We start from the raw sequence: 14,825 nt of genomic DNA, 5'->3' as shown, positions 1-14,825 counted from the left end.
TGGATGATCACAGACTCACAGTTCGAGAGTAGATGATCACAGACTAACAGTTCGAGAGTAGATGATCACAGACTCACAGTTCGAGAATGGATGATCACAGACTCACAGTTCGAGAGTGGATGATCACAGACTCACAGTTCGAGAGTGGATGATCACAGACTCACAGTTCGAGAGTGGATGATCACAGACTCACAGTTCGAGATGGATGATCACAGACTCACAGTTCGAGAGTGGATGATCACAGACTCACAGTTCGAGAATGGATGATCACAGACTCACAGTTCGAGAGTGGATGATCACAGACTCACAGTTCGAGAGTGGATGATCACAGACTCACAGTTCGAGAGTGGATGATCACAGACTCACACTTCGAGAATGGATGATCACAGACTCACACTTCGAGAATAGATGATCACAGACTCACAGTTCGAGAGTGGATGATCACAGACTCACAGTTCGAGAATGGATGATCACAGACTCACAGTTCGAGAGTGGATGATCACAGACTCACAGTTCGAGAGTGGATGATCACAGACTCATACTTCGAGAATAGATGATCACAGACTCACAATTCGAGAATGGATGATCACAGACTCACAGTTCGAGAATGGATGATCACAGACTCACAGTTCGAGAGTGGATGATCACAGACTCACAGTTCGAGAATGGATTATCACAGACTCACAGTTCGAGAGTGGATGATCACAGGCTCACAGTTCGAGAGTGGATGATCACAAACTCATAGTTCGAGAAGGGATGATCACAGACTCACAGTTCGAGAGTGGATGATCACAGACTCACAGTTCGAGAGTGGATGATCACAGACTCACAGTTCGAGAGTGGACGATCACAGACTCATAGTTCGAGAGTGGACGATCACAGACTCACAGTTCGAGAGTGGACGATCACAGACTCACAGTTCGAGAATGGATGATCACAGACTCACAGTTCGAGAGTGGATGATCACAGACTCACAGTTCGAGAGTGGATGATCACAGACTCACAGTTCGAGAGTGGATGATCACAGACTCACAGTTCGAGAGTGGATGATCACAGACTCACAGTTCGAGAGTGGATGATCACAGACTCACAGTTCGAGAGTGGATGATCACAGACTCACAGTTCGAGAATGGATGATCACAGACTCACAGTTCGAGAATGGATGATCACAGACTCACAGTTCGAGAATGGATGATCACAGACTCACAGTTCGAGAATGGATGATCACAGACTCACAGTTCGAGAATGGATGATCACAGACTCACAGTTCGAGAATGAATGATCACAGACTCATACTTCGAGAATGGATGATCACAGACTCACAGTTCGAGAATGGATGATCACAAACTAATACTTCGAGAATGGATGATCACAGACTAACAGTTCGAGAATGGATGATCACAAACTCATACTTCGAGAATGGATGATCACAAACTCGTACTTCGAGAATGGATGATCACAGACTCACAGTTCGAGAGTCAATCATCACAAACTCACAGTTCGAGAGTGGATGATCACAGACTCACAGTTCGAGAGTGGATGATCACAAACTCATACTTCGAGAATGGATGATCACAGACTCACAATTCAAGAGTGGATGATCACAGACTCACAGTTCGAGAGTGGGTGATCATAAACTCACAGTTCGAGAGTGGATGATCACAGACTAACAGTTCGAGAGTGGGTGATCACAAACTAACAGTTCGAGAGTGGGTTATCACAGACTAACAGTTCGAGAGTGGGTGATCACAGACTAACAGTTCGAGAGTGGGTGATCACAGACTAACAGTTCGACAATGGGTGAGCACAGACTCACAGTTCGAGAGTGGATGATCACAGACTCACAGTTCGAGAATGGATGATCACAAACTAATACTTCGAGAATGGATGATCACATACTAACAGTTCGAGAATGGATGATCACAAACTCATACTTCGAGAATGGATGATCACAAACTCGAACTTCGAGAATGGATGATCACAGACTCACAGTTCGAGAGTCAATCATCACAAACTCACAGTTCGAGAGTGAATGATCACAGACTCACAGTTCGAGAATGGATGATCACAAACTCATACTTCGAGAATGGATGATCACAGACTCACAATTCAAGAGTGGATGATCACAGACTCACAGTTCGAGAGTGGGTGATCATAAACTCACAGTTCGAGAGTGGATGATCACAGACTAACAGTTCGAGAGTGGGTGATCACAAACTAACAGTTCGAGAGTGGGTTATCACAGACTAACAGTTCGAGAGTGGGTGATCACAGACCAACAGTTCGAGAGTGGGTGATCACAGACTAACAGTTCGAGAATGGGTGATCACAGACTCACAGTTCGAGAGTGGATGATCACAGACTCACAGTTCGAGAGTGGATGATCACAGACTCATACTTCGAGAGTGGATGATCACAGACTCACAGTTCGAGAGTGGATGATCACAGACTCACAGTTTGAGAGTGGATGATCACAGACTCGTACTTCGAGAGTGGATGATCACAGACTCATACTTCGAGAGTGGATGATCACACACTCACAGTTCGAGAATGGATGATCACAAACTCATACTTCGAGAATGGATGATCACAGACTCACAATTCAAGAGTGGATGATCACAGACTCACAGTTCGAGAGTGGGTGATCATAAACTCACAGTTCGAGAGTGGATGATCACAGACTAACAGTTCGAGAGTGGGTGATCACAGACTTACTGTTCGAGAGTGGATGATCACAGACTAACAGTTCGAGAATGGATGATCACAGACTCACAGTTCGAGAGTGGATGATCACAGACTCACAGTTCGAGAGTGGATGATCACAGACTCACAGTTCGAGAATGGATGATCACAGACTCACAGTTCGAGAATGGATGATCACAAACTCATACTTCGAGAATGGATGATCACAGACTCACAATTCAAGAGTGGATGATCACAGACTCACAGTTCGAGAGTGGGTGATCATAAACTCACAGTTCGAGAGTGGATGATCACAGACTAACAGTTCGAGAGTGGGTGATCACAGACTTACTGTTCGAGAGTGGATGATCACAGACTAACAGTTCGAGAATGGATGATCACAGACTCACAGTTCGAGAGTGGATGATCACAGACTCACAGTTCGAGAGTGGATGATCACAGACTCACAGTTCGAGAATGGATGATCACAGACTCACAGTTCGAGAATGGATGATCACAAACTAATACTTCGAGAATGGATGATCACAGACTAACAGTTCGAGAATGGATGATCACAAACTCATACTTCGAGAATGGATGATCACAAACTCGTACTTCGAGAATGGATGATCACAAACTCATACTTCGAGAATGGATGATCACAAACTCGTACTTCGAGAATGGATGATCACAGACTCACAGTTCGAGAGTGAATGATCACAGACTCACAGTTCGAGAATGGATGATCACAAACTCATACTTCGAGAATGGATGATCACAGACTCACAATTCAAGAGTGGATGATCACAGACTCACAGTTCGAGAGTGGGTGATCATAAACTCACAGTTCGAGAGTGGATGATCACAGACTAACAGTTCGAGAGTGGGTGATCACAGACTAACAGTTCGAGAATGGGTGATCACAGACTAACAGTTCGAGAATGGGTGATCACAGACTCACAGTTCGAGAGTGGATGATCACAGACTCACAGTTCGAGAGTGGATGATCACAGACTCATACTTTGAGAGTGGATGATCACAGACTCACAGTTCGAGAGTGGATGATCACAGACTCACAGTTCGAGAGTGGATGATCACAGACTCGTACTTCGAGAGTGGATGATCACAGACTCATACTTCGAGAGTGGATGATCACACACTCACAGTTCGAGAATGGATGATCACAAACTCATACTTCGAGAATGGATGATCACAGACTCACAATTCAAGAGTGGATGATCACAGACTCACAGTTCGAGAGTGGGTGATCATAAACTCACAGTTCGAGAGTGGATGATCACAGACTAACAGTTCGAGAGTGGGTGATCACAGACTTACTGTTCGAGAGTGGATGATCACAGACTAACAGTTCGAGAATGGATGATCACAGACTCACAGTTCGAGAGTGGATGATCACAGACTCACAGTTCGAGAGTGGATGATCACAGACTCACAGTTCGAGAATGGATGATCACAGACTCACAGTTCGAGAGTGGATGATCACAGACTTACAGTTCGAGAGTGGATGATCACAGACTAACAGTTCGAGAATGGATGATCACAGACTCACAGTTCGAGAGTGGATGATCACAGACTCACAGTTCGAGAGTGGATGATCACAGACTCACAGTTCGAGAATGGATGATCACAGACTCATACTTCGAGAGTGGATGATCACAGACTAACAGTTCGAGAATGGATGATCACAGACTCACAGTTCGAGAGTGGGTGATCATAAACTCACAGTTCGAGAGTGGATGATCACAGACTAACAGTTCGCGAGTGGGTGATCATAAACTCACAGTTCGAGAGTGGATGATCACAGACTAACAGTTCGCGAGTGGGTTATCACAGACTAACAGTTCGAGAGTGGGTGATCAAAAACTAACAGTTCGAGAGTGGGTGATCACAGACTAACAGTTCGAGAATGGGTGAGCACAGACTCACAGTTCGAGAGTGGATGATCACAGACTCATACTTCGAGAATGGATGATCTCAGACTCACAGTTCGAGAGTGGATGATCACAGACTCACAGTTCGAGAGTGGATGATCACAGACTCACAGTTCGAGAGTGGATGATCACAGACTCATACTTCGAGAGTGGATGATCACAGACTCATACTTTGAATGGATGATCACAGACTCACAGTTCGAGAATGGATGATCACAAAGTCACAGTTCGAGAATGGATGATCACTGACTCACAGTTCGATAGTGGATGATCACAGACTCACAGTTCGAGGAGCAGGTTTATTGGAGAGGGAAAGGGAGGAGGTGAGGATGAGAGAGAGGAACCTTGTGCTTCATGAACTTGATTGAGGTGAATCTGGATGTGTTTGTGATTTTAACGAAATCCATTTGTTTGAACGAATCACCTTGCAGCACGAAGGTCCCTGTATGTGCACATCGCCGCGTTTTTTGAGAGACGAGATGACGTCATGTGGACCGCTCTGCTGCACTGACGTCATATCAAGAGAATGCGCGTGAATCCAGCAGAAAAGGCGGGACCGATGAGATGAATTAATAAAACAGATTGCGATGAACGAATGTAATGAGCATAACTAATTATTATTGGGATAAATATAACGAATGTGGTCGCGGATGCATTGATTCAATGAGAGATGTCTCGGATGTAAAATGAATGTAAAAACACTAATGACAACATTGTCAATGAACACACTCACACTCACACGTTATACAATATATATACATATATATATATATATATATATATATATATATATATATATATATATATATATATATATATATATGGATTGTGTGCGCACAGCACCGAGGATGACAGACTGTGCTCGACGATGAGTGTGTGTCGGTGTTGAACGCGCCCAGTACCGGACTTGGGGTACGTGACGAGCCACACATCGTCCCTCCGCACGGGGAACTCGCCCACGTCGTCCATGGCTCCGCGGCAGAACGGAGGCAAGCGCACATTGTGGAACTCAAAGTATCGGTTTTCCAACAGCTCGCTCGGCGTGCTCGGGGTGTCCGCTTCGCTCTCGGCCATGGCTGCGAGAGGGAGGGTGGGAGGGGAGGGGGGCAAAGGGAGTCGGATGATGAGTATGATGATGGGGGTAGCGGGAGGATGTACCAGGAGGGGAGGGATAAAAAAACTGCGCCTCTGGGAGGGGCAGAGTGTGTATGACGAGGTGAGCTGTGTACGTGGCGTGGCGACTCGTCGTGAGGGTTGAGGACCCTGGACTGGAAGTCCCCCAGAAGTTCGGGAGATTCGACGAGTCCATGTCACTATTTGATTGGTGGTAAAAAGCCCCAAAAAACCCAGTTGGCTCATTAATGACCTTCAGCGTGGAGACGACCCACGTGCCCCACCTCCTCCGGTCTACAAGTGATACTTGTCCACTCTTTGTGGCTTGACTTTGATCGTCTTGCATTGTCACAGTCGGGAGGTTGTCCGACACGACTATGGGTCCTTCCTTACGTACAACGTAAAAAAAAGCTCAAATGAGCTTAGATCCTCGTCCTTTTAATGATGACATCATAAAAACGAATATGACGTCATTGTGATGTATCAGGTTTGCGATAAATTATCTGTGCTAATGCCCGGCTTGACTCCCGCAAACAAAATTCAAACAGCTTGCCTAGTTTCGGAGATAATGGTATTGGCGATTTCCATTAGCGGCGATATTATGACGTCAACTTTTTTTCTCAGAAGAATTTCCAAAATCAGAGATGGTTTACTGCCTTCACGTGGCCTTTCTGCATATACATGGCAAGTTTCACGAAGATCCGATGAAAACTCTGGGTCGTGAAACAAAAAATGTCAAAAAATAGGAATGACGTCATAAAAATTGATATGACGTCATAGTGATGTATCATATGTGTGGTAATTCATCTCTGCTTATGCCCTGTTCGATTCCCGCAAACAGAATTCAAAAAGCTTGCCTAGTTTCAGAGATAATTTTTTAGGCGATTTCCATTAGCGGAGATATTTTGACGTCATAACTTTTTTTTCTAGGATGAATTTTCAAAATCGGAGATGGTTACTGTCTGCGCAGGGAATGTCTACATATATATGCCAAGTTTCAGGAAGTTTCGATGAAAACTGTAGGCTGTGAAATAAAAAAAGTTCACAAGAAGAAGATGAAGAACAACAACGTGAGTAAGACTTAGAGATCCTCCACGAGGATCTAAAGACTTCAAGAGGTAGAGTGGGCGTAGGTTCAATCAAGGGAGGAGGGGAAAGATCTGCACAGGACATCACCATGGACCACCATCCAAAAGTGGCAGTGTGCAACCCTATTGTGGAATCGACCAGACTCCGTGCTGTCATGATTGGAGTCTGCGACGGCGATGCTGGACCATGTCCTTTTGTCTACCTATCCCATTGTTTTTGTCTTTTGTACGAAATTCCCCCTTATAACCATAAAAGTTTGTTTCGATGGGTTTCTCTGGACGTCTGGACCATTCGTCCTTGTCACACACAACTTTTTGAGATATTGTGCTGCACATCGTTTTTGGCCCTCTCTCTCAATGGTGAAGAATCACCGAACAAAATCACTGATCGAATCTGGATCTTCACAAAATTCGAATCAATTCGTCCTTGTTCCACATCCAACTTCTCCACCAAGTTTAGTCCGAATCCATCCACAACTTTTTGAGATTTTTTTCTTTAATACAATGTCGAGGCTCATGAGAGCTAACGCACAGAATGAACAACAAGGACAGAAAGGACATGGTAGTAGACAGAAGAATCACCGACCTGCCTGTGGTGACGTGAGAGACCTTCATCGTGGGAGATACCAATGATCCTAAATGCCTCGGTTTCCACAGCGTGAATCCGAGAAGGGTGAGATATGGGAGCACCAGCCCAGAGGAGAGAGCAGGACTCCATCAGGCTGTGGACGAAAGCTTTGTATGGGGTCAGGAGCTCAGGTGTGCCAAGGAAGGACTTTGCACGGTGGAGGATGCCCAGTCGGTGACTGGCTTGGGAGGCCAGTTTGGAAATGTGGCTTTCCCAGGAAAGATCATGGCATATAGTGAAACCCAGAAGCTTGAATGAAAGGACTTCTTCAAGAGGATTGTTGAAAAAGTAGATGGGGGGGGGAGGGGGTGTTCCAGATGGTCCTTTCAGAGAGACATGGTGAGAGTGTGGGATTTGTCAGGGTTGAAAGTCATGTTTCACATGTTGAACCAGTTTGTGATTTTTTTTCCAGATCTGCAGAGAGCGAAGAAGCTGCTGCTTGCTGATCTGAGGGATAACAGATGGTACAACAAAGGGTGGAGTCATCAGCAAAGAGATGAAGAGGATGTTCTTGAGAGTCAGAGAGATCATTGATGAAAACCAGCAAAAGAACAGGGCCCAGAACGCTACCTTGAGGAACTCCAGCCTGGACAGGAAGAGGGGATGAAAGAACTCCATTTCGGGCCACACGTAGACTGCGACAGGAGAGGAAGTCTGCGAGCCATGAGTGGAAATGTCCTTGCATACCATAGGAAGAGAGTTTAGTGAGCAGGGCAGGTGCCAGACAGTATCGAAGACACGCGGTACGTCGAGGGAGATGGCTCTGATTTCCTGTCCGGCATCGAGGACCTCCATCCATTGTTGGGAGAGCAGAAGCAGCATATCCAGGGTAGAGTGACCTGGTCTGAATCCAAATTAATGATTGGAAATTCAAGTCATTGGAGAAGAGATCTGAGGGATTACTAGATATCATTATTATTTGATATCAAGCCATTATATATCAAACTATGTATCGTTTTTGGCCCTATCTCTCAATGGTGAAGAATCCCTGACAGTGAGTGGCCTGCAGAAAGCATGTGTAAAACATAGGGGCAATACCCCTGGGAGCTCACCTGGTAGCAGCTGGATAAGATAACCAGGGAACCACTGGTAGGCATGAATGACTCACAAAATATGGAATGGAGAAGAAAGTAAATACCTCTGGATTTTTTTTTTTTCATGCCATGAACAAACATTGGTACATCACAGGTGATGAAGGTTGTGGTCAAGTTTCATCGAAATTGTGTGTCTGTGGCTGTGATGACATGTGATGACACGTAACAACTTAAGCTCACAGTTTTCCCGACTTAATTTACATCAAGATGTCTCCTACTCGTCCACGGTCCATACCATACTATAAAATCCTATCTTTACTATGAAATTCCTCCATCTACCCTACAAACATAATAATATTTGGGGGACAACCCCCACATACAATCCCTGAGACACCAATTTTTTTAACATCATGAACAAACTTTCGTACATCATGGGTGATGAAGTAATGGTCAAGTTTCATTGCAATGGTGTGTGTAGTTTCTGAGAAGAAAGAAAGCAAACACCTATTTTGGGGGGCAACCCCCCCTCTCTGTAAACACCCTTAGACTTGAATTTTTTTTAATGGCATGAACAAATTTTGGTACATCATCACAGGTGATGAAGGTTCTGGTCAAGTTTCATCGAAATTGTGTGTGTAGTTTCAGAGAAGAAAGAAAATACATATTTTGGGGGGGCAACCTCCTGTAGACCCCCTCAGACCCCGATTTTTTTAATGCTGTGAACAAACTTTGGTACATCATGGGTGATGAAGAGATCCTTCATCAAGTTTCATCGAAATTGTGTGGAGTTTCGGCGAAGAAAGGATGCACGTATTTGGGGAGGGAGGGGGGACAACCCCCGTAGACCAACTTAGGGCCGATTTTTTTTTTATGCCATGAAAAAACTTTGGTCCACATGGTGATGAACGTTGTATTAAAGTTTCATCGAAATCCTTTGTGTGTCTCAGAGAAGAAGTTGAATGTATTTGTGGACGGACGGACAGACCGACGGATGGACGGACGGACGGACGGACGGAGTGACGGATGGACAATGCACCATCCCATAAGCTCCCCGGAACTACGTTCCAGGTGAGCTAAGAATTAAAAAAGGAAAAGTATTCAACCCCTACCAATAATTCCACATTTAGATGAATTATGAATTATATAGAAACGATTTTTCCAAATGAACTTTCTTATTCAGAATTGAAAATATCAAAGTAAACACTGAATGAGGTTACATGTCAGGAATACCTGCAAAAAACACATGTACAAATCAAAATTCACTGGTTACAAAAGTATTCAGCCAGTTCGGTGAGTACTTGGTGTAAGCACCTTTTACAGCGATGACTGGTGTGAGTCATTTTGGGTAGATCTCTACCAGCTTCGCACAGTGAGATGGTGAAATATTTACCCATTCTTCACGTGAAAATTGCTCTCGTTCTGCAAAGTTTGGGGATTGGAGATGGACTGAAATCTTCAAGTCTCACCAAAAATGTTCAATTTGGTTCAAGTCAGGACTTTGACTGGGACACTCAAGAACATTTATTATCTTCTTATTCAGCCACTCCATTGTAGGTTGAGCTTTGTGTTTCGTGTCATTGTCCAGCTGAAATGTGAATCTCCTACCCAGTTTCAGATTCATGGCTGACTCGGGCAGGTTTTCATGAAAGGATTCTCCTGTACTTTACACCGTCCATTGTCCCTTCTATCCTGACATGCTTGACAGTCCCTGCTGATGAAAAGCAGCTCCATAACATGATGCTACCACCACCATGCTTGACAGTAGGGATGGTGTTGACTGGGTGATGTGCAGTGTTAGGCCTGCGCCAGACGTAACACTGAATTTAGACCAAAAAGCTCAATTTTGTCTCATCTGACCACAAAACGTTTCTCTCCACACCTGCGGTATCATTAAGATGCTTTTTCACAAACTGAATCTGTCCACAACTTTTTGAGACCGAGTTTTTAGATGTGTCTTTTTCAGTAATGGCTTCCTTCTTGCCACTTGTCCAAAGAGGCTGGCATTGTAAAGGGAATGGGATATTGTTGATTGATCAACACTGACCCCTATCTTCGACATAGAGTTGAACAGATCGTTCAGCCATTGTTGGATTCACAGTGACATCCCAAACCAGTTTCCTGCTTGTCCGGCTGTTGAGTATGGATGTGCGACCTGATCTGGGGAGAGTCTGGGTGGTATGATGCGTCTTCCAGTTCTTAATGATGGATGACTCGGTACTCAAAGGGATAATGAGTGACTTTGAAATCTTCTTATAACCCTCTCCTGAACGGTGCTTCTCCACCACTTTATGTCTGACTTCTTTGGAAAGCTCATTGGTCTTCATGTTTGCTCACCAAGTGAGTTGCACCTTAAAACTCCTTCGATAAGTGGGATAGCTTAATGTTTAAGTTAAACCACTGATTACTTCTTCTTCCTCTTTCGGCTTGCTTCCGTTAGGGGTCGCCACAGCGGATCAACCGTCTCTATTTCACTCTATCCTCCACATCTTCCATTGACACTCCAACCACCCGCATGTCCGCCCTCACCGCATTCATGAACCTCTTCTTTGGCCTTCCTCTTCTCCTCCTGCCTGGCGGCTCCATCATCAACATCCTTCTCCCGATATACTCCGTTTCCCTCCTGTGCAAGTTAAACCACTGATTACATACAGGTGAAACTTATTGTACACCGCTCCTTCCGAATTCCATATCTAGGCCATGTATAACATCATCGCTGGGCGCCGAAGGAAGGGAGTACTCAGTTTTCACTCAATTTGTTTTCTTGTGTACACCGCTCCTTTCCAATTCCATATCCAGGCGATGACGTCATCTGGGGCGCTGAAGGGAGGACTCGGTTTTCACTCTGTTTTCTTGTTTGTTTTCTTTCTTCCCTGCTTGGGAGATATCTCAGCTATCTTTTGAGCTCGGAAGCTGAAATTTGGGGACAAGTGTGAAGATGTGCTTTGGCAAAATTATTTTTTTATTTTTTGATCAATTAATTGATTAATTACTTTATTATTATCAATTTATTAATTACTTATTTATTTTATTTCTCATTCTGGCAATATCTCAGGCATATTTTGAGCTCGGAACCTGAAATTTCGACATGACAGTGACCACGAGATTTGGGTATAAAGGTAGTTTTGATTTATTGATTAATCAATTAATCGATTAATTTTTCATTTTTCCATTGATTAATTTTCAAAAAGTTACAGATTCGGTTGAAACAGTAGTGGTTTACGTATGCTATTCGGGAATTGATTGAGAAATTAATTATTTTTATTTTTATTTATTTACTTTAATTCTGGACTTGATGAATCAATAAATTATTCTACACCGCTCCCTCCCAATTACCACTCTATGTGTTGAAAGGCAGGATCACCGGGCACCGAAGGCACCCTGGTGATGTTGCACACTGGAGGATTGTTATTTATTTATTTGTCATGGGGATGTTGCACTTTGAATGTATTGCTACTTGTTTGTTTGTTTGTTTTGTTGTTTGTCTGGGTGATATCTCAGCCATCCTTTGAAGTAGGAACCTTAAATTTGGGGACAAAAGTGAAGATGTGCTTTTCCAAAAAGGGGATTTTTTTTATTTTGATTAATCAGTTAATTGATTAATTACTTAATTATTGTAAATTTATTTTCTTTCTCATCTGGGCAATATCTCAGGCAACTTTTGAGGTGGGAAGATAATATTTGGACACAACAGTGAACAACTGATTTGGCTATAAAGGGTATTTTTGATTTATTGATTCATCAATTAATCGATTAATTTTTCATTTTTCGATTAATTACTTAATTTTCAAAAATTTACAGATTCGGATGAAACAGTGGTGGTTTAAGTATGCTATTAGCCAATTGATGAATAAATTATTGGTTCACGAGTCAGTAAGTGACCACTATATTCGTTTTGGGTGTGTGTGTGTGTGTGTGTGTGTGTGTGTGTGTGTGTGTGTGTGTGTGTGTGTGTGTGTGTGTGTGTGTGTGTCTGTCTGTCTGTCTGTCTGTCTGTCTGTCTGTCCCGAGCAAAGCTCCGTGGGGTTTGATCCGATCTTGATAAAATTAGGGTGCGAGGTTTGTATCATGATCTAGTTGTGTTTTCCGGAGAATGGGCGTGCTGCGCCCATTATGGGCGGAGCCACGCCCAAAAAACATGTGTTTTTAGGGGGTAGCCGGTTTCAAGTTACATCTTCTCCGAGGGGGTTTGTCGAATCTGGCAGGGGTTTCAGTATTTTGTTAGCCCAATGGCACCTGCATAGCCCCACGGAGCTCTATTTTTCATTGTTGACCCAAGGTCAAGGTCACAAGGTCAAAAACTTAGAAAATTTCGAATTTTGACATAAAAATGATACGACCGCCCAAACTTTGAGAGCTAGGATGACAATATTTTTTATGCATAATCTTGAGGTCATTCCCCACCTAAAGTCTTGAAACCATTTTGCTCTATCTCGAACACCTTGCCCGTGGCGCCCCCTTCAAGTTTGTTTTTACGCTGATTTCATCAAAGTATGGATAATCCGAGGAGTGTGAAATGCCATATAGCCCTATATGATGTTATATTGTTGCTGGAATGTTCCAGAGGAAGTTTTGCACCAAAGGTCATAATCCTTGACCTTTGACCTTTAAAGGCCACAAAAGTCAAATTTTCAGAGTTGTGGGAATCGAACCGGGTTTTTGACCTTCTTCGACGAACTAACTCCATTAAGCTATAGCACGTATCCTGTTTCCTTATTTTAATGTCCACAACATTGTTTTGTGACCTTTAAAGGTTATGCAAACTTTAAAGGTTAAAGGTTATCCTTGACTTCTGAAACAATCTACATCGTCAAATACCGCTCATGAACCATTGTCGTCTTCAGACTTGTTATTCTTATTTTCTAACCTTTCAAAGAAATAATTTCCTCCTGAAGTGATTTTGGGTTACATAGGCAAAGGGTTCATTACTTATGTAAACTAAGAATCTGATGATCTCTGATCATCTAAATTTTTTACATTTTATCTGAATTATTTTGCTTTATCACTTTGGAGTAGTTTATGAAGACAATCCATATATATATATATATATATATATATATATATATATATATATATATATATATATATATATATATATATATATATATATATATATATATATATATATATACACACATACACTGAAGGACCCCGACACTCGCGGTTCCTCTATGCATGGACCTCGTGTATTCACAGATCATAAAATGTGATCCGCTTCTACATTTGCGGACCTGTACTTCACATATTTGTCTTTTTTCTCGGCGTTTTCGCAGATTTTCTGTGCTGTTTCTACATTTGTGACACTGTGCCTCACGTATTGGTTTAATGCATTACTCCGCAGAGTGAAACAGATCCGATTTGTTTCTGTTTCATGTATTACTCCGCAGAGTGAAACAGATCCGATTTGTTTAGGTTTAATGTATTACTCCGTAGAGTGAAACAGATCCGATTTGTTTAGGTTTGATGTATTACTCTGCAGAGTGAAACAGATCGGATTAGTTTTGGTTTAATGTATTACTCCACAGAGTGAAACAGATCCGATTAGTTTTGGTTTAATGTATTACTCCGCAGAGTGAAATAGATCTGATTAGTTTAGGTTTAATGTATTACTCCGCAGAGTGAAATAGATCTGATTAGTTTAGGTTTAATGTATTACTCCGTAGAGTGAAACAGATCCGATTAGTTTTGGTTTAATGTATTACTCCGCAGAGTGAAACATATCTGATTAGTTTAGGTTTAATTTATTACTCCGCAGAGTGAAACAGATCCGATTTGTTGAGGTTTAATGTATTACTCCGCAGAGTGAAACATATCTGATTAGTTTAGGTTTAATTTATTACTCCGCAGAGTGAAACAGATCCGATTTGTTTAGGTTTCATATATTACTCCACAGAGTGAAACAGATCCGATTAGTTTTGGTTTAATGTATTACTCCGCAGAGTGAAACATATCTGATTAGTTTAGGTTTAATTTATTACTCCGCAGAGTGAAACAGATCCGATTTGTTGAGGTTTAATGTATTACTCCGCAGAGTGAAACATATCTGATTAGTTTAGGTTTAATTTATTACTCCGCAGAGTGAAACAGATCCGATTTGTTTAGGTTTCATATATTACTCCACAGAGTGAAACAGATCCGATTTGTTTCGATTTGATGTATTACTCTGCAGAGTGAAACAGATCGGATTAGCTTTGGTTTAATGTATTACTCCGCAGAGTGAAACAGATCCGATTAGTTTTGGTTTGATGTATTACTCCGCAGAGTGAAACAGATCGGATTAGTTTTGGTATAATGTATTACTCCGTAGAGTGAAACAGATCTGATAAGTGTA

The 14,825-nt window shown here is 42.6% G+C and overlaps 1 protein-coding gene across 5 annotated transcripts in view; it reads right to left on the bottom strand.

The window, feature by feature from the left end:
* The window catches only part of SULT4A1 (sulfotransferase family 4A member 1), a 60,556-nt gene that overhangs the window by 36,884 nt on the left and 8,847 nt on the right, over window positions 1-14,825 (bottom strand). For 4 of the 5 annotated variants that reach the window (XM_085887019.1, XM_085887016.1, XM_085887018.1 and 1 more), the window contains exon 2: window positions 5,537-5,710. The exons of the other annotated variant lie outside the window; for it this stretch is intronic. In XM_085887019.1, coding sequence (XP_085743145.1) covers window positions 5,537-5,710 — 174 coding nt within the window. The remainder of the gene's footprint in view (window positions 1-5,536; window positions 5,711-14,825) is intronic. 5 annotated transcript variants of the gene reach the window in all.

This window comes from Eptatretus burgeri, chromosome 6 (assembly GCF_056783735.1).
Source record: "Eptatretus burgeri isolate ZD-2024b chromosome 6, Ebu_testis_v1, whole genome shotgun sequence".
Lineage (NCBI taxonomy): Eukaryota > Metazoa > Chordata > Myxini > Myxiniformes > Myxinidae > Eptatretus > Eptatretus burgeri.
This window is presented reverse-complemented; position numbering and strand designations above follow the sequence as displayed.